The sequence below is a fragment of the Podarcis liolepis genome (assembly GCF_965112155.1).
Source record: "Podarcis liolepis genome assembly, chromosome: 8".
NCBI lineage: Eukaryota > Metazoa > Chordata > Lepidosauria > Squamata > Lacertidae > Podarcis > Podarcis liolepis.
The window spans coordinates 5,274,769-5,296,314 of record NC_139560.1 but is presented as its reverse complement, the minus strand read 5'-3'; the positions used below and the strand labels follow the sequence as shown (position 1 = coordinate 5,296,314).

General features: G+C 44.8%; 1 protein-coding gene across 1 annotated transcript in view; it reads right to left on the bottom strand.

The window, feature by feature from the left end:
* Window positions 1-331: 331 nt before the first annotated feature.
* The window catches only part of TSNARE1 (t-SNARE domain containing 1), a 401,022-nt gene continuing 379,807 nt past the window's right edge, over window positions 332-21,546 (bottom strand). Inside the window, exons 11-12 of the mRNA XM_083517030.1 lie at window positions 9,987-10,101; window positions 332-993 (exon numbers count right to left, since the gene is read on the bottom strand). Coding sequence (XP_083373156.1) covers window positions 10,006-10,101 — 96 coding nt within the window. The 3' untranslated portion in view covers window positions 332-993; window positions 9,987-10,005. The remainder of the gene's footprint in view (window positions 994-9,986; window positions 10,102-21,546) is intronic.

Here is a 21,546-nt window from a genome sequence, read left to right as displayed (position 1 = left end):
CTGACTGAGAGAGAGAAAACAGCTTCATTTGAGATTTATATTTTTTAAAAATCATATGTTGATCTGATTTAAAAATAAACCTGAACCCCAGAGTTCTTCAGAACTCAGCAGGCAACATTTTATACCAGGCACCCCCAAACTTGGCCCTCCAGATGTTTTGGGACTACAATTCCCATCATCCCTGACCACTGGTCCTGTTAGCTGGGGATGATGAGAGTTGTAGTCCCAAAACATCTGGAAGGCTTAGTTTGGGGATGCCTGTTCTAGACAGTGTCGTGTTGTAAGATCCAACATGAGGACCCAAAGAATAACTGGAAAGGAAATGCTGGCACAAAATTAAAGTTTTTTTAAGTACAAGCAAGAATATACAAAACTCAACCATATTGTAATTATTTTAAGGTAAGAAAGAGAAAGAAAGAAAGAAAGAAAGAAAGAGAGAGAGAGAGAGAGAGAGAAACCCTACCAAACCTCCCCCCTCATAAGGGATTATGGAGGAAAGTACATCCCTTCTAGTTTACCCACAAAAAGCCAATTTGTCTGCAATTTGGCGAGCTAGATCTATTTGGGGGTGGGGCGTTCTGTGCCTGCACATTTCACACGCTTTGGCCAAAAGGGGAAAAGTCATAGCCATTTTTTTATTTTTCCCATTATAGTGAGTGGGTAATACAGAGCTTCACTTTATACAGAGTGGAACGGAAAGGGAAGCATGGATGAAATCAGAGAGAGCACATAGCAATTCAGAAACAGATAATATATATTTTAAAATGCACAGATGCATGTACATTAATCCCCTTAGTGCCCCCCGCCAAACTGGTGACGTTCAAGACTCCAGTCCCTTCTCAAGTACAAGCTGCATTACTTTGCATCTACACCGAGCTGCGAAACATTGCTTGAATGACTGCATAGATTTGCGGTGATCTTGCTGAAGAATGGACATTATCTGTGGATACAGAGTGATATATTTTGTGCATTCCAAGTTGGCATGCCTGTGGGCTTAAAGAGTAAAATGCGAAAAGAAAAAAAGAAGAAAAAAAGGAGAAGAAGTTAGAATTAAAATGCTAGTACGAATACAACCCTCAGTAAGCTAACAGAATATCAACGCTGTCTTAAAGCTTACTTCATTAACTTGGTGCCCTTCCCCTGTGCCCAAAGCTGGAGGGGCTATTTGCTGATAAGAAAACTCCCACCGATTTAGAGACACGACTGACGGGCATATGCTAATACCCAAAGTGGCGGCTGGCCTTCGCAGCGGGACTTTGACAGGATAAAGGCTTTAGAGAGTGTCGGATCAGGATCCACTCATTGGGCTAGCTGGATGTCAAGGAGTGGCAAAAGCAAAAATATGCAGGCTGTTAAGTTATTTAGCGAGGCTTGGAACTGCAATGAGGAATGAAACATTAAGGTTCTTTTTTTAAAAAGTAGTTCATGGACTCTCCTTTGGGAGATTGTGGGAACACGTAATAAAACTAAGCTCTTTCGGCTAGGTTTGGAGTTTCACAAATTCATGAAGGATAAGACTAGCCACGGCTACTTGTCAAGATGGCTGAATAGTACCTCCAGGAGCAGAAAGACCATCCATTTGATTGCCAGTTGGTTAGAATGTAGTCTGATAAAGCCAAGGTTGCAGATTTGATTCTCCTATGGGGCAGCTGCATATTCCTGCACTTGCAGAGAGTTGGACTAGATGAGGCTTCCTCAACCTCGGCCCTCCAGATGTTTTGAGACTACAACTCCCATCATCCCTAGCTAACAGGACCAGTGGTCAGGGATGATGGGAATTGTAGTCCCAAAAACATCTGAAGGGCCGATTTTGGGGGTGCCTGGACTAGATGAGGCTTCCTCAAACTCGGCCCTCCAGATGTTTTGAGACTACAATTCCCAGCATCCCTGACCACTGGTCCTGCTAGCTAGGAATCATGGGAGTTGTAGGCCAAAAACATCTGGAGGCCCGAGGTTGAGGAAGCCTGGACTAGATGTTCCTCAGGGTCCCAATTCTATGCTTGCAGGCTTCTCATTGGGGCATGTGGTTGACTACTGTGGAAACAGGATGCTGGACTAGACGGGCCTCTGGTGCGATCCAGCAAAGTGCTTCTTGCATACTTAAGTTCTCGCAGACAGCAGGTGTCTGGGCTGTACTGCTGCACAATGCAAGTGGGTGGGGGGAAATCACACAACTGAATGTTCTTCCGTGCATATATTCAACCCCTGGCTAATTTTAACAGGTCTTTATACTCCCAGCTGCCAATAATGCCTTTCCCAGGAGCAAATAAATTGGACAGAGTTAGGCAGAAAGTAGGTACAGGATCGTTGTCTGCACCAGCGGAAACACAATTATCTCTGTCTGGGAGCAAACCTGCCAAATTTCTGCAACATCTCCGCTCACGTGGAAATTTCATTTGGATCAGGGGTAAAGGGAATGTCTTTGCAGGCTGTCGTTGCAATAAATTTAACGTGAGCGAGGGATCCCTCAGGTTCTTAAAAAGTCAATGAAAACACACCCCGTCATTGCTAAACTGATCACGGCTCACTTATGCCAAACTGCTCTTCATTTCCTGCAGTGCAAAAACATTGAAAAGCCCCAGTGCATTATAGGTATGTATCATGCAAAGGGGGTAAGCGCATGCAGCGCGCTCACAAAGGAGACTTGCACACTGTCGCAAAAGATAATTGCTCTGTGGCAATCATTTAGAAACAGTGGATTTTATACAGAGTGATGCATCTGCTTATTTGAAGGGTTCTTGTCAAACCAACTGGCAGACATTCAAGAGAGTCCCAGAAACACACACAGAGAGAGACACGCACACAAGCCCTAGGCTTGGTCTGTCAGTTCTTAGTCATTCAACCTTATGAAAGCAATCATGAAAGGAAGAGTTTCTCCTTCATCATCTCAAAGGAACAGCAGCCTACAGCAGCCTACAAATTTACGCACACATAAAATTTGGCGAGAGGCCATTAGAGGATAGGCTTTCCACAGCCCATGTTCAGTTCCTGACATCTTGGCAAAAGGGACCTCTCATGGGGAACAGGTGGAGGGCCCTAGTTGATGCTGGGCTTCAGCATCCATCAACAATAGTCAGCATGACCAGTGGTTAGAGATGATAGGAGTTGGGAGTATCTGGGGGACCAGACATTCAGCCTGGAGAAGAAGAAGACTGAAAGCTGACATGATAAAGGTAAAGGGACCCCTGACCATTAGGTCCAGTCGGGGCTGACTTTGGGGTTGTGGCGCTCATCTCGCTTTATTGGCTGAGGGAGCCGGTGTACAACTTCCAGGTCATGTGGCCAGCATGACTAAGCTGCTTTTGGCAAACCAGAGCAGCTCACGGAAACGCCGTTTATCTTCCCGCTGGAATGGTACCTATTTATCTACTTGCACTTTGACGTGCTTTCAAATTGCTACGTTGGCAGGAGCAGGGACCAAGCAACGGGAGCTCACCCCATCGTGGGGATTCGAATCACCGACCTTCTGATCGGCAAGCCCTAGGCTCTGTGGTTTAACCCACAGCGCCACCCGCGTCCCTTTGAAGCCATCTTCAAATATCTGAAGGACTGTCATGTGGAAGATGGAGGAAGATTGCTTCCTGCTGCTCCAGAGGGTAGAACCCAAAGCATGAGATTCAAATTACAAGAAAAGAGATTCTAACCAAACATTGGGAATAACTTTCTCACAGTAGGAGATGTTAGACAGTGGGATGGACTCCCATGGAAGGTGATGGACCTTCATTGGACGTTTTTAAAGAGTGGTTGGATGGCTACCTGATGGGGATTCTTTAGCTGTGACTCTTGCATTGAAGAGGTTGGACTAGATTACCCTTATGAGTCTCTTCCAGCTCTCTGATTCTATGATTCTGTGATCACAGGATTTCCAAACCCATGGTGCAGAAATGGTAGTCTACACAAAGCAAAATGGACCAACACTGAATGGGAGCCGCCCAGAGTGGCTGGGGAAACTCAGCCAGATGGGCGGGGTATAAATAATAAATTATTATTATTATTATGGTCTGACTTACTATATGGCAGTTTTCCATGAATGGAATGGGCCGTTGTTATGGGGGGCCCTAGATAGAGTCATACCTCATGTTACGTTTGCTTCATGTTACGTTTTTTCTGGTTGTGTCCCGCGGCAACCCGGAAGTACTGGAAAGGGTTACTTCCGGGTTTCACTGCTTGCGCATGCTCAGATACGCTAAATCGCGCTTCGCACATGCGCACAAGCACCAATTCACACCGCGCACCTGCGCAGATATGGCGCTTCAGGTTGCGGGCTTTTCATGTTGCAAACGAGCCTCCAGAACGGATCCCATTCGCAACCAGAGGTACCACTGTATTGAAAACCTTGCATAGGTGGGGAGAGAGAAATAAACTGCGAGGAACTTGATCACTCACAACCGATAAATAAATCAACATTTTAAAATACATATTCCTTGTGTCGTCCAGAAAAGTAGAGGCGAGTGGGTTAAACAGCTCTAAAAGAGGCCAATTAAATGCGTTGAAATGCCAATAAAACATGAAAAGTGCAGCAGATATACAGAGGAGGGAAAGTAAGTACTAACTGGCTTTTCTTTCTTTTTTTGCTACCTGTTTTATGAGTATGTATTAGAAAAAAATAAAATCCACCCCTCCAGCAGGATTTAGGAATGGAGAGGTAAAAGCCAACACAGCAATTCCCTCGGAGCGTTTCGCTCTTGCAAACGGAAACACATCTGGAGTCAAAGGGCAGGTTGTGGATATTGTGCTTATTTGTTATTCGGAGAAATATCTTTAATATTGTAACGAGGCAAAAGAGAGAGAGAGGAAGAATAGAAAATGGTATATGCTGCTGTTTCTCCCCCTGAGGTCATGTCTGTTCTGCATGCTGAGTCTCCAGATGCCAGATATTTCCCAGGGGAACATGGCTACAACATCCATCGCTGTGTTGCTCTGTGAACTGAGCATCTCAGGAGGATATTTCATCTGTGGCGATGGTGACAGGTAAATTATCAGGGTGATGGTGATACCCTGTCACTACAATGAGCTTAATTCTATAGTTGGGAGGATGTGGGGCTCTGGAGTCCTCTTTTCCCCTTCTTCTGTTGCTCTCTGTGGTCCACTCCTCCTGGCACAGGGAGGGCTGAGACAGTCTGAAGGCTGCATCCCAATCTCCAGCTCTCCTGAATTTTAATTATGATGTCGTACCCTCCAACATTCCTCAGAGGAAAACAGGGACATTTTGTTCTACCTTAGTACCACTGGCCACAACGATTCCTCCTGGTCAAGCTCCAATGTTATTAGAGGAAAAACACAAAACGGCAGCATTTTAAGCACAGCAATCTTTGATTTTATGTATTGCGTTTAGGGGAGTCTGAGGGGAAAAGAAAACCCCAAATCAATAAATACAGTGGTACCTCGGGTTAAGAACTTAATGTCTTCTAGAGATCCGTTCTTGAGCTGAAACTGTTCTTAACCTGAGATACCACTTTAGCTAATGGGGCCTCCCACTGCCGCCATGCGATTTCTCTTCTCATCCTGAAGCAAAGTTCTTAACCTGAGGTACTATTTTTGGGTTAGAGGAGTCTGTAACCTGAAGCGTCTGTAACCCAAGGTACCACTGTGCAACTAACTATGTGTCTGTGTGGAGACTATGCAATGTCACCATGCACTTACGAGTATTTTGGAAGCATGAGAACTTTGAAAAACAATTATTATTGGGATTGTGCAGGTACATGATATGGGGTGAACCAGTGGTGTCGCAAGGGGGGGCGGGGCGCCCCGGGTTCCATGTTTGGGAGGGTGACAAGAAAGCACCCCACAGAGTACTAGCCCTGCTGCTCCAGCCCTGGCGCGGCAGCGCAAGCAGCCATTGTGCCACTGCAGCCACAGGTGGAGGACCTCCATTCACGGCTGCAGCCACGAGAAGAAGATCCTGCCACTGCCCATACGGCGTTTGAGCGACACCAACGGCAAACCACTATGTACAACGCATGTGTGGTGTCACATGCATGTGCTGTACGTCGTGACGTCGCACACGCCCTGTACATAGCGGTTTGCCACCAGTGCTGCTGGAGCACTGTACGGACGGCGGTGGGATTCCTCTGCAATTTGTAAGTCCAAAATCTGGATGGGAATTCAAATGGGGAGCATGGAAGAAGCACCTCCTCAAGGAATTTTGTACTGTGGTTTGTCCTCAGGGTAGAACAGGCATGAGTAGTTGATAAAAAATGGCAGCCCTATGCTTACTTTTCAAAATCCTTTGCCTTAACATGATTTAGGCAAAGTTCTTAAAGAGTGGCAAGTGGAGTTTAAAAGACTACAGTGGTACCTCGGGTTACAGACACTTCAGGTTACAGACTCTGCTAACCCAGAAATAGTACCTCGGGTTAAGAACTTTGCTTCAGGATGAGAACAGAAATCGCACAGCCGCGGCGTGGCAGCAGCAGGAGGCCCCATTAGCTAAAGTGGTGCTTCAGGTTAAGAACAGTTTCAGGTTAAGAACGGACCTCCGGAACAAATTAAGTACTTAACCCGAGGTACCACTGTATATGCAAATGAACAAATAAGGGAAGACAAATGGGACCAATTTTGCATCCCCTAAATGCAGTTCTCATTGGAAATTTTGCATTTCAAAGGGCTCACAATGAGAGTGACTTCACACTTAACACAGGGACTTGAGAGAATCCCAGAGACTAATTTTTGCAATGGCTGTGCAACTGTTTGGAAAGTGATTGATTGAGAAATAGAGAAGATTAAAAAGAAATGGACACAAGTTGAGATTTGGGGAAATTGTATTGGGGGGAGGGGAAAGGATCATAGGTCCATGGAGGACTAGAGAGGACGGGATTCCATAGGCAGCTGAGCAATGTGGCCATGCCAGTGGGTTGCTTCTGCCCAATGACTGGCAGCTGTTAAATAGGATGAAGTCCCAGAGGCTCTGGAGGGGGAAATAGTCCTGCAATCTGGCCTGCTCTCTCAACCACTAGCCGACGTATGACGCGGTGGTAAAAACAGAGAGCCAATAAGCAAAACTGGCCCCATGGCATCAATTTGGGAAGAAAGAGCAATTCCATGGAAGAGAGCTGGCCGTGTTTTGCCCTTATTTACAGTGTTCGTTAGGCTGAGTTATTGCTTCACTCAACATTTCCTCATAGATGGGAACTGCTGTGGCTGCAACAACCTTTTCCCAGTAGTTCACTGGAAAGGCTGGAGGGGAGGTGCCAGAAACATGCACCCCAATGCAATAAGCGGATGCACCATCTTTCCATGGGAAGCATACAGGAGGCAGCATTAAAAGCAGGTCTGGAGAGCAGAGACTTGCCCTAAAGACGTAACATTTTCAAGCAGGGAATTCAATGTAGAAAGCATTGCAAATCCCACCAGTCACAAGCACCTTTATGCATTCTTTGGAAGTATTTCTTCCAAGTACAGAAATCACCATATTGCATTATATGAGCCAATCTGCCTTATGTTGGTTGGATGACTGGATCATCTAATCCAGGGATAGTAAACCTCAGGCCAGGGAGATTAATGCAGTCCTCCATGTCCCTGAGACTCTATCCATATCACACTACTTGAGAAGGTGAACAACTTTCTCAAGCATCCCTGAGGCCTCTTCAAGCATCAGTTTTGAAGGTGCAAATGAGAACCCCACTCCCCCAGTGTGGGTGTGAACACTGGTCAAAATTCCCCAGTGCCAGTCTGAAAATGGCTCTTGTTTCCATCTTGGAAACCCTATGGTTTCCCTTTCAGACTAATATCAAACATATACAGGTCAGAGTGTCTGCCTTGCACACACAGTTTCATCAGTGGGACAAGGCTCACCCCACATATTCCAACTTGCCCCTGCAATTATTTAACCTGGACACCTCAAGGTGCTCAAGCTGGTACTGAAAATATCCTAAAGTAGGATTCAAAGTGGGCCAAAAGAAATAAATACACCTGCGTTGGGTTGATTATGGCTGCCCCTCCAAATTGAGAGAAGTATAGTAGTCATCAGTATACACTGAAAATTCAACTCTCAAATCCTTGGTTAGTTCTCTACTCTGAGGATAAGGGAGATGGATCAAACATCTCTAGGAGTTTCTCCAAATCTCTCTTCTTGCTCTTCAAAGCTGCTCCAGGGAAGGAAATGACATACTTATAGAAAGGGCTTTGCAAAGGAGCAGCAAGGGTCTCTCAGTACGAGACACAGCTGGCTCCTCTGTGCTCACTGAGCCGAAGAATCAGTGGTGCATTTTCTGCTTTAGAAACTTGGGAGGATGACAGCTGGCTCAGCTGTATTTCAGAGAAATTATTTCTAAGGAGAGGAAAACTCTGTGGGAACTTACTTCACCTTGACATTGCAGACAGTAAGTTCCATTTTGATTCTGTGCATTGGTATGGATGGAGGAGTCTGGACCCCATGCCAGGGTGGGCGAGGGCTGGCAGAGATGCTGGGCAAAGCCATGGGACACTGACCCAGGAGACTTTTTGAGGCAGTCAGTAGCAACAAGGAGCCAAAAGCAAACACTAGACAAGAACAGTGAGCAATTTAAAGGCAGTAATAGCTGGCCATCAGCACCAGAGGGTTCAGGACCAAGGACAGCTCCCAAGAATCATGGATGTTGCTCCAGTAAGAGTCAGAACCTGGCAGAACCCATACATATAAGGTCAGACTGATAACTACACATATGGAAGGCTGCCTGCCCCCTGTAAGGATCAGAATGTTAATGTAGAACAGGGGGCACCACACATTTTGAGCCCCTGGGCATATCTGGCACTTTGAGAAACTGTTGTGGGCACCAGTCACAAAATGGCTGTCATGGGTGTATGCCATAACACAAAATAGCTTCCATGGGGGCCTGGTGTAAAGGCTGCCATATCTTAAAAAAAACACAGAGCAAGAAACAGGAACACAAAATGGTGTGATCATATCCAACCCACACCACACATCACAGGGTACATAATGTCTCCATTAGTCTCTGCTGTGGTCTCCCACAGATAAAGGTTTTTTTGCACCTTTCCTGTGTTCAGAAGAGATGGATGGGTGACCAACACTGACACCTAATGGAAGGTGGACATGGTTAACAGAACATGTGTTTAATGTGGGGAAAGCTGTGCCTATGCAAAGAGGAACTGAGCAAGAAGAGGAAACAGTCGGTCATGCATTGCAAATTTTTGAAGGAATATTGACCAAAACCTTTTGCCATAGGAGGTCCTGGTAGGCACCACATTGAGAATCTCTGCTTTAGACTCTCGATTGTGTGGCCTCTAGATGCACCTTCAACAAAAGGCAGATACACAACCACTGACCCTTGGGCTAAAACTGCTTTAAACAGGAGGGCCATTTTGGAAGGATTGACTATAGTCTTTTATTATAGTAAGTTAAATACTCCCTACCAGACACACACCTACGATCTTACAACAAATTTAATTGAGCAGATGCCCAGGTGTACTGCTCCTTCCTCTGCAACAGGGGTAGCTAACCTGGTGCCCTCCAAATGCCACTGGACTCCCAACTCCCTTTATCTCCAGTCAGGATGGCTAATGGCCAGATCTACTGGGATTTGTAGCCCAAGAACTTTGGGACAGCCACAGGTGACCCACCACTGCTCTACAATCAAAAGGAGAAGAGCAACTAGAGAGATATTGTGATACGCTGGGGGAGTTGAATGACCTTTCAATGCTAACTGTGCTTAAATGTATTTCATGTAATATATCCTGGGAGCTGGATGTAGTATGAGGCAGCCTTCACTAACCTGGTACCCTCCAGATTTCTTGGATTACAACTCCCATCAACCCCAGTCAACTGGCTGCTGAAGGCAGTATGGGAATTGGCTGGAAATGTCAGAAATACCAAAAATTCTACCCACTTTGGCGAATAAAGCCAGACAGCACAGCTGCAATACATTTCATTTTACCTTCTAAGAGTGCTTTTGATCTACCCAAGTTGCTTCCACACTAACCAAAAATAAAGTTGCTGCTCTTGCCTACAACAGCTCATTTGAGCCATCTGGTGCCATGAGAGAGCCTACCTGGGAAAACCCGGAGGGTTTAATTCTTGACCGAAACGGAGATGATTATGATGATGACCAGAAGAACTGCCAGGATGGCGGCTATGACGCAGCACTTGATCCTCCTGGCTCGTCGCTGAAACAGATAAAGGAAAGAAACCGGGATGAATACATTATCCTCGAGTGGTAGGACTGGCTGATCACTATGGGGCATCGGGTGATGCTTTCTGAGTCAACTGCAACTGGGAGCTGATTTGCAGGTTCAGAGAAATGAAGAAAAGTGGGTGCATCATGGGCGAGGTACTTGAAAACCATGCATCTTGATTTGCGTGCATAGGACATCTCCACCAGCTTTGGCCAGTGGCTCAGCTGTATCCTTATCTGGACAGGGGCAGCCTAACCACTGCTGTCTATGTTCTGGTAACCTCTAGGTTCAATTACTGCAACACGTTATACGTAGGGCTGCCTCAACTACTGCAGAATTCGGCGGCCAGGTTGCTCCCTGGGGCAAGATTTTTTTGAACTTATTACACCAATTCTGGCCTGACTGCACTGGCTTCTAATTAAGTTTCCAGGCCCAATTCAAAGAGCTGGTTTTGACCTATAAAGCCTTAAATGGACCAGGACCACAATACCCAAAGGACCACCTCTCTCCAAATGAACCTGAGGTCATCATCTGAAGCTCTTCATTGTGTGCCTACTTCACAAGAGGTCCAGAGGGTAGCAACAGGAAAACGAGCCTTTTCTCTGGTGGCTCGCCATTTGTGGAATGCTCTCCCCAGGGAGACTTGCCTGGTGTCTTCATTATGTACCTTTAGGCACCAGGCAAAAATGTTCCTCTTTAACCAGGCCTTGGGCTGATTGACATACAATGGCTTTTTAAAATGTGTTGTGCAAGGGGGTATTATTGGGTTGTCTTTGTTTTTGTTATGTATTTTGTGTTTTTTACATTGTGATTCTTTGTTGCGAACTGCCCTGTGATCCATGGGTAAAGGGTGGTATGTTTCCAAACACAATTCAAAGTGTTGGTGCTGACCTTGAAAGCCCTAAGCAGCCTCAGCCCAGTATACCTGCAGGAGCGTCTCCACCCACATCGTCCAGCCAGGACACTGAGGTCCAGCTCCAAGGGCCTTCTGGCGGTTGCCTTACTGTGAGAAGTGAAGTTACAGGGAACCAGGCAGAGGGCCTTCTCAGTGGTGGCGCCCGCCCTGTGGAACACCCTCCCTTCAGATGTGAAGGAAATAAACAACTATCAGACTATTAGAAGGCACCTGAAGGCAACCCTGTATCAGGGAAGTTTTAATGTCTAATATTTTACATTTTCATAGAATCATAGAATCATAGAATCATAGAGTTGGAAGAGACCACAAGGGCCATCAAGTCCAACCCCCTGCCAAGCAGGAAACACCATCAGAGCACTCCTGACATATGGTTGTCAAGCCTCTGCTTAAAGACCTCCAAAGTAGGAGACTCCACCACTCTCCTTGGCAGCAAATTCCACTGTCGAACAGCTCTTACTGTCAGGAGGTTCTTCCTAATGTTTAGGTGGAATCTTCTTTCTTGTAGTTTGGATCCATTGCTCCGTGTCCGCTTCTCTGGAGCAGCAGAAAACAACCTTTCTCCCTCCTCTATGTGACATCCTTTTATATATTTGAACATGGCTATCATATCACCACTTAATGTGCTGTAAGCCACCCAGAGTGACTGGGGAAACCCAGCCAGATGGGTGGGGCATAATAATAATAATAATAATAATAATAATAATAATCCCATGTGACCACATTCCCCCCCCAACCTCAGCCTTCTACACCCCCCCCCGAAGAGTTACGACCTTCCCTACAATCCCAGCAACAAGCAGCAGCAAAGCTTTGTGCAATCTGCTGTAATAAATGCTATTAATAGCCACAGCAACTTGCACCTACAGCTGTGCCCTGTGCTGCTCCTTGCGGGCTCTGGCCCTCTGGAAGATGCAGGAGAAAGGAATAAAGTCTTCAGAATGAGCCATTTCCCCTTTGTTTATTGTTGCCCGATATTGCATGCTAACTGAACTTCTGCTCTCCTTTGATCAAATCTGTTGTTCGTGCAGTTCCCACGCATTTCTGGTAAAGGGGGCAAGAAGTCCATGCTACTGAGAGAGAACCGGGCAAAGTGACCTTTTAAAAGATGTACGAATTATAATGCATTGCCCGAACCCGGCAACCTTTAAGGCAAAAACTTCCTTAAAATGTATTTGCTGTGAAACATCACTGCTTTGACAGTGCAGTCTGCAAAGGCCAATTGTATCATTAACCACTTTTTTTTTTTGGTCTGGTGGAGAGGAGTTATTTAAATTGTGACTGAGTTGCCATGTTCCTTAACAGGATGTTCAGAAAGATCCAGGGTCTCCTTGTGTGGCACCACTTATTAAAGCTAATCACTTCTCCGTCTCCTTCCTGGTTTTGTCACATGGGTGATTCCAGCCATTTGGGTGTCTTGTAAGGACAAACATGGCATCATGACATGGGTGGACCAATCCGACCTGAGCATGTGAATTAATCACTGGGGGCAAATAAAGCCAGCTTAAGGTGAGATACAGTTTAATGAACAATGTCGGCCGCTCAAGGATCATGAAGTGGATGAAATTGTTACTACACTATACAGATAATTAGATGAGTTATCTTCATCCACTCATTAATTTTATCACGTTAGACCCCCCCTCCCTTTCCCCACACATTGCATGGGAATGGCTCAGATAAATCTTTCCTGTGTTCTTATCTTATTTTATCACCAACAATCCAAGAGACATGATAGGTCGTGAGATCATGACCAACCAAGAAAGGATTTAAGGATGAGAACCTAAATCACAAGTGTCAGGGAACTGCCATCAGAGCGAAAGGCGAAGGAGAGGCTCTCCGATTCTGCAGGAGAAGGTACCAGCATTAGGTGGAGACGGAGCTTGGTAGAGGAGGAAGGAGATCGGCGTAACACCAGGGATCAAGGAGGGGAAATGGGGGAAGCGGAGGGAGAGTTCTGGGATTCTTCCCTGGACGTCAGTGAGGAAAGCACTGGTCCTCCACTACCCACGCCCTCCCTGCGCAGAAGACTCCCGCGCAATGAAAGGCAGAGACGACTGGGAGTCAAACAGCTTTTATGCTGGAAAAGGTTTAAGAAACGCCCACAGACAGATTCTGCTAGCGACTGAGACAGCCACGCTGAGATGGGCTGTGCAGTCAGGATGGTTTAACCAAGGCAATTAACCCCTTAACGGTACAATTTACGCACGAGTAACTCAAACCCCATTACAACAAGGCTTATAGAAATGTGAGTCCATGGTGCCACAATCACTTCCCTGCCCATCCTAAGCTATCAAGGATATTCCAGCACATGTGAAATGATAATTATTTTATTTATTTAAAATATTTGCACATGATTTAAGCTTAAACATGGAAAGAAAACTAGGTATGCTGCTGATTGGACTAAAGATTGGTTTAATCCTCCAATTCAACTTCCAATGGACGCCACACAATAGCCATGTCAGAGAACTGTAGAGATGGAAGGGACCACGAGAGTTATCTAGTCCAATCCCCTGTCATGCAGGAATTTTCTGCCCAGTGAGGGGCTTAAACCCACAATCCTGAGATGAAGAGTCTCATGCTCTACTGAGGTATTGTAAAATAATATCTTGGCTGTTTCATTCTCCAGCCAATGCTTTCTGCCCCAGTGACAAACCTAGACAGCATCTGAAAAAGCAGAGACATCAACTTGCTGACAAAGGTTCAAATAGTTAAAGCTATGGTTTCCCCAGTAGTGATGTATGGAGCTGGACCATAAAGAAGGCTGATCGCCGGAGAATTGATGCTTTTGAATTCTGGTGCTGGAGGAGACTCTTGAGAGTCCCATGGACTGCAAGAAGATCAAACCTATCCATTCTTAGGGAAATCAGCCCTGAGTACTCACTGGACGGACAGATCCTGAAGCTAAAATTTAATTACGGATGATTGGCAGATAAGCTGAAGGAACTCCATAATATATAATTTGTGATAAACCTTTGATATGGTATTATATGTATATTGTATTGAAAATTAATAAAAACTTTTATTAAAAAAAGAGGTGGTTGGATAGTGTTCTCCAAGCTACCAGCATGAGTTTGACCAAACTGCGGGAGGCAGTGGAAGACAGGAGTGCTTGGCATGCTCTGGTCCATGGGGTCATAAAGAGTCAGACACGACTAAACAACTAAACAACAGCTAGCGCCTCACCATCTCTCATCCAACCAGAGTCCTCAAAAACACTTACTCAACCCAATTTTTCTACTGTTTATGCAGAGCCCTCCTTGTTCCTTATCTGGAGTTGTTTGTCCCCCTCACATTTGGCTGTTAGGTTTTTCCTTAACTGGTTCTTACCAGTTTTGTGGTCAAGCTGCATAGTTAGACTGCCTCACAGATAACAGGTTTTACAGGGTTTCTACCTCATAGCAGAGTGATCAGAATTCAGCAGATGATGCCTAACCCTAAACCGATGATATTTTGCAGATAACAAACTGAGCAAGAACCCAGTAAATAATACAAGGAGCAATAATACAGAGAAGTTTGTATCTCTTAGGTCAGGAGACAAACTCCTTCAAAACCAATTTTCCTACCAATTCCTCCAGCTGTCAAATGTCTGACAACTAACTCCCAACTCCCAAACTCAAACTTCCAGCCAATCAGAGCCAGCTGTCAGCCAGATCAATATCAAAATTAACCCTTTGAGACATACTCTAAGCCAACCCTTTCTCAACCTCTGGGTCCCCAGATGTTGTTGAACTACAATTCCCATCACCCCTAGCTAGCAAGGCCAGAGCTCAGGGATGATGGGAGTTGTAGTCCAACAACATCTGGGGACCCACAGGTTGAGAACTGCTGCTAAGCCATCCGAACCCCCCACTCCAGTGCCAAGTAACATGGACACATTAATGCCCCCAAGAAGCTAATGGTTGGTTGTGAAATGCAAGACTTTCCAGATTGTTCCTACCATTTAACTTCCTAGATTATCTAGGCCTCGGGGTGATCTCAGGATACAGGCAATTAACTTCAAGTAAACTACTTGAAGAGGAAAACTTTTCCTCCTTCATCTGAACAAGACACTTCGCTTATCCACTTACGTGAAGGGGGGGAAAGAAATTGAGGACAGACCAACCCAAAGTGATTACCAAAATAAGCGGATTACAGCTAAAGAGAAGTTCTAATGACATAAAGAAGCCAGCGCTAAATGATGATCTTTTTCTTTTTCAAGTTTAAGTACAAGGGATATGACAACTCGATGGAATGCATGTGATACATAACATAAGATTTCTCACGTGGAATCCAGATTTATATATAAGTAGCTGTCAGGACTGCTAGAAGAGAGAGAGATAGGGAAGGTGTCGCCTCCGCTAAGCCTCTGAGCAGGACACCAAAATCCTGGCTCTGTGGCCAGTTTTATAATCTGTAGAAACAAGTTGTTGTGTTTGAGGGGTGGGAGGCAGGAGCAGTGGGACATTTACACTGTGATTCTGGCTCCCCAAACTAACTAAAGCCTAAGTTTTACTTTCCAGATGGGACTGAGTAATAAATCAGAGGTGGTACCGTGGTACCTCGGGTTACAGACACTTCAGGTTACATACGCTTCAGGTTGCAGACTCCGCTAACCCATAAATAGTACCTCGGGTTAAGAACTTTGCTTCAGGTTGAGAACAGAAATCATGCAGCAGCGGTTTGGCGGCAGCAGGAGGCCCCATTAGCTAAAGTGATGCTTCAGGTTAAGAACAGTTTCAGGTTAAGAACGGACCTCTGGAATGAATTAAGTTCTTAACCCGAGGTACCACTGTACTTTTGTAAACCAAGAAATCTTTAATAAAAATATATTTCTTAAAAAAAGAATATGAGATCATAGCCACTTGGGTCCAAAGCTGAATGATCCAATCAATTTACAATTAGGAATGGCACAAACAACTACTTTCCTGTTCCCAAAGCAAAACTGAATATTTGCTTTTGTGTATAAACAGCCTTAAACAAGACACAGATTTGTGGATAGTTTTTATGGGCCCAGCGGGTCTGGGCAGTAGCAACTCAATACACAAGATAACATGCAATTGAAGCCCTCTGAACAACGACGATTCAGAACGTTCTTATAAATGGGATCGATGGATTCTGCACCCTTTTCCAAAATGGAGAGACACATGTGAAACAATCCATTCTGTTCTTTTTTTTTTAAAAGGGGAACCTATAAGGCAGGAATGAAGAACCTGGTACCTTTCAGATGTTGCTGGATGCAACACCCATCATCCCTGACTGGCGGCTGTACTGTTTGGGACTAATGGGAGCTGGTGTCCAAAAACATCTGCTGTAAGAGAAGACAGCAGCCAGCCAGATGGATGCCCATGAGCAGAACCTGACGACAATACATGAGCAGGCATCAATATCTCACTGAATGGATTCCAATGCTTCATTCATGGTGAAATGAATGTAAATCCTAGGCACCATTTATCCTCCTAAAGCACAAGCTTTTCTACCCAGCCCAGTCTTGCTGTTTTTCTCTATAGCTGGGCAGGCTCCCTATGGGTCTCAAAGCAAAGGAGATCTGAGCGATGCTAAACAACGTCTAATCCAGGTAAACAGTCCCTATCCACGGCCATCTCCGGCATGCATCAAATTAGGCTAAACAAATTTGTCCTGTAGTTTTAGGGCTGTTTGAAATGAACGTTGAACAAATGCAAGTTTGCCTGGTTTGTATGCTGTTATACATATTTCTATTTACTTGGCGACCGAGCATGTTTCTCCCTCCCGTTCATGTACCAGTTTAGAGAGATCCTTTTCGAGCTCTTCACAACCTCTTTTTGTTTTAACCTTTCAGTCACAAAACTTGAGTTTACCAGACATTAAAAAGAAACTATTGCTGTTTCAGTCTTAGATAGGTAGCTGTGTTGGTCTGCCATAGTCAAAATAAAAAAATTCCTTCCAGTAGCACCTTAAAGACCAACTAAGTTAGTTCTTAGTTCTTACCAAGTTCTTACCAAGAACTAACTTAGTTGGTCTTTAAGGTGCTACTGGAAGGAATTTTTTTATTTTTTTATTTGGTCTTTAATGTGCTACTGGAAGGAATTTTTTTATTTTGTTTCAGTCTTGTTGTTGTTTAGTCGTGTCCAACTCTTCATGACCCCATGGACCAGTGGATGCCAGGCACTTCTGTCTTCCACTGCCTCCTGCAGTGGAAGATGCCAGGCACTTCTGTCTTCCACTGCCTCCTGCAGTTTGGTCAAACTCATGTTGGTCACTTCGAGAACAGTGTCCAACCATCTTGTCCTCTGTTGTCCCCTTCTCCTTGTGCCCTCCATCTTTCCCAACATCAGGGTCTTTTCCAGGGCGTCTTCTCTTCTCATGAGGTGGCCAAAGTCTAGGAGCCTCAGCTTCAGGATCTGTCCTTCCAGTGAGCACTCAGGGCTGATTTTCTTCAGAATGGATAGGTTTGATCTTCTTGCAGTCCATGGGACTCTCAAGAGTCTCCTCCAGCACCAGAATTCAAAAGCATCCATTCTTCGGCGATCAGGCTTCTTTATGGTCCAGCTCTCACTTCCATACATCACTACTAGGAAAACCATATCTGGCAAATACCTATTATGATTTATACTCTGCACAGCCAAAATAGCAGCTTCTCCTCCCCCTTTCCCTCTTTCCAGCCCCACAACAGTGGCCCAAGAGCCATGACTTTCTCCAAGCTCCTCTTCTGAAAGTTGCTGTGTTGTAAATATCTCTGCTGTGTTTCTTTCCAACTATAAAACCAGAAGGATCCTACTTTGCGATAGCATGGGCATCAAGAACTGATTGTGCCATTTCGTGATGAGTCTTGGTCTCCCTTTTTAAAACTGTATCCCAAACACTCCACTCTCCAATTTCCTATGTCCATGTGCAGGACACAAAATTGGGGAGAGGCATTTTCTGCAATTTTCCGAGGGGGGAAAAAAAAGGATGTTTGCACGGCAGACAACTTTACCTATAAAGAAGAAGCAGATATTTCCTTTCTTTGTTTTATTTTTAATTTTTATAATGGAAAAAATATGAGAGAAAGAAAATATTTAAAGAGCAGCCAAAGGGACAGGATTTGTGTGTGTGTTCCTAACTCAGTTTAACCCTTCATGTCCTCAGATAAACACCTGAATCCAGATTGTGGCTCTCATTTTATCCTAGAGATGGCAAAAAGATAGGGGGAAGTAGCAGAATCACAAGGCAAGCTTAGGTATTTCCCTTGGGACTCTTCCAGAGAAGTCCTTTTCAAACTCTATTTCACTTCTTAAGAGAAGAAGAAAGTCAGATGTTACCCACTTTCCCAATAGAAAGTTAATGTTTTTGTTTCAGAAGCAGTGCTAAAGCAAACGGCAAAGGTGGAGACGAGGGGACATTCCCAGCACAGGCTCCCGCCCTTTGCTGCCTGAAAATTAATTAAACAATTCTATTAGCTGGGCTTTCACTTCTGACACTCGGCAGCTGACATTAATTGGGCTACAATCAAGATAGTAATTCAGGTTAATTGGAGTCCCACTGTCAGCAGCGATCAGCTTGCTTGAATGTGCTCCTGTCATTTAAGAATAATGAATCATGGACGGCTTGATTGGAAGGCATGGCAAGGCTGGTGGATGGCTGAAGGCCTTCTGCATATGAAAGCTGGCATCGCTCCTGGCTTTTCAAAGGCGGGGATCCTTCATATAGTGTTTGGGATCCAAGAATGTCACGCCGAGTGTGTCGAAATGGAATAATTGGACGGCTCTTTTTCACACCCTCGTGTGCCAAAGACAGAAAGCGAATCCAGATTTCTTGGGGCAATTGCACACAGAGAGGTTATATAGTGCAATCCGCGGCGTTTGGGCACAGAGTTGTTCCTTGGCAGAAGGAACGACTTGCTGAAAATGGCAAGAGACCCATAAAAAATGCATAGCGTCATGGGCTTCAGTCAAGGTCACTGACAGGCTGTGGTGGAGTTCAGCCATGAAAAGAGGGGCAGAAGGAAACGCTCAATGAGAAGGTCCCCTCCATGCAGATGGGTTGATTCTAGAGGTTCATAAAGCTATGTTAAATCGCATTAAATTAAAATAAGTTTATTTACATGCCAAGAAAAACCCCTACAGAGATTTCACCCCAGCAAAGACCTCCCTCCCCCAACGCAGCTCAAATTTTACTTTACAAGAAATGTGGCAGCGACAAACATAGACCTTTTTTTCCCATGGCGGCATTCTGTTTTCATGTATTTTATTCCTGATTTGTCTGGTGTTTCATTGCATGCTGTTCTGTTTTGAACAAAGTGTGTTTCTAATCATTTGTTGCAAGCTCCCTTGGGAGCTGATGTTGGTGGAAAGGCTGGAAGTAACTGTCTGAGGCAGAGCGGAGTCAAATACAGTCTTTTTGCTGAGAAAAATTCTGAGATTTTTCTTTTTCTCAGAGACACCTTCCCTGCTAAACAAACAAACAAACAAACAAACTCCATTTTGAATATTCCAACCCACTGCAAAAAAATATCCCAGTGGTTTTTAGTTTATATTTTTGTGGCAGTTGCCATTTATTACCCATAATGTCCTGGGGCAATGCTAGGTCTAGGGCATTGAAAAGGACACAAAAAGAGCACAAAATGGCTGCCAGGCTTCTGACACATCTGCCCTTCACAACTGCAGTGACATAAAGAAACCTTGAGACAAAATGAAAACAGAGAAGCTGTGCTAATGGGGAACCCCAATAAATGATAGGGGAATTGCTCCTTCTGCTAGATAAATTTGATGGAATGATCCTATTTTCCTGCCCTTGGGTAAAAGGTAAAAAAAGGTAAAGGACCCCTAGACGGTTAAGTCTAGTCAAAGGTGACTATGGGGTTGCAGCGCTCATTTCGCTTTCAGGCCAAGGGAGCTGGCATTTGTCCACAGACAGCTTTCCGGGTCATGTGGCCAGCATGACTAAACCGCTTCTGGCACAGCAGAACACCGTGACGGAAACCAGAGCACACGGAAACACTGTTTACCTTCCCTCTGCAGTGGTACCTATTTATCTACTTGCACTGGCGTGCTTTTGAACTGCTAGGTTGGCAGGAGCAGAGACATGAGGCTCAGTGGTTTAGACCACAGAGCCACTCATGCCCCTCTATAGCTAACAGTAACTCCAGTTTGTCCAGGTTCAGACATAATGAGTCATTACAACTGAAAATGGAAGCAAAATCCTCCAATCACCTCCTCACTGATGTAGTAGAGGAAAAGAGGTGTGGTGAAGCTAAACAGGTAAAAACTGGTCTTAAGTCTCAGTACTGTATTCAAAACCCACAAGCAACCAATACCTATAAGTCATGATGGCTAGGCAAGGGTCTTAACATAGAGAAGTAGTCAAGTCACTGAGAAACAGAAGAGGGGATCTTGTTCATGCCTTGTTCCTCAGCTTCCCCTGAAATATGTGGGGACCAGAAGAAATCTACCGGATCAGCAGGTGTTATCTGGTCAAAGATTTGTTCTGCAAATTATAGGGATAAAACTACCTAAATTGTAGAGAAATTTATTTATGTACGCGACTAAAGCAGCAAGAATGTTACTTGCCCAAAAATGGAAAGAAAAACTTATGCAGAAATGGCAAAACTAACTGGAAGAATAAGAAATCAAGATAACAAACTTTTTTTTTAATAAAAGAATGGAAATGGTTTACTGAATATTTACAGATAAATTGTAAACAGATAAAAACACTGGCAGGATTATTGTAATAACCTGCAGCTATATAACCGTCTGACCAAACTGCAGGAGGCAGTGGAAGATAGGAGTGCCTGGCGTGCTCTGGTCCATGGGGTCACGAAGAGTCGGACACGACTAAACGATTAACAACAACAAAAATATAAGAGTTGTTGTTTAGTTATTTAGTCGTGTCCGACTCTTCATGACTCCACAGATCAAAGCACGCCAGGCACTCCTGTCTTCCACTGCCTCCTACAGTTTGGTCAAAGTCATGTTGGTAGCTTCAAGAATACTGTCCTACCATCTCGTCCTCTGTCGTCCCCTTCTCCTTGTGCCCTCAATATTTCCCAACTTCAGGGTCTTTTCCAGGGAGTCTTCTCTTCTCACGAGGTGGCCAAAGTCTTGGAGCCTCAGCTTCAGGATCTGTCCTTCCAGTGAGAACTCAGGGCTGATTTTCTTCAGAATGAATAGGTTTGATCTTCTTGCAGTCTCAAGTCTCCTCCAGTACCATAATTCAAAAGCATCCATTCTTCGGCAATCAGCCTTCTTTATGGTCCAGCTCTCACTTCCATACATCACTACTGGGAAAACCATAGCTTTAACTATACGAACCTTTGTTGGCAAGGTGATGCCTCTGCTTTTCTCCCAAGAAGCAGGCGTATTTTAATTTTGTGACTGCTGTCAACCATCTGCAGTGATCATGGAGCCCAAGAAAGTAAAATATCTCACTGCCTCCATCTCTTCCCCTTCTATTTGCCAGGAGGTGATGGGCTCAGTGGCCATGATCTTAGGTTTTTTTTATGCTGAGCTTCAGACCATATTTTGCGCTCTCCTCTTTCACCCTCATTAAGAGGTTCTTTAATTCCTCCTCACTTTCTGCCATCAAAGTTG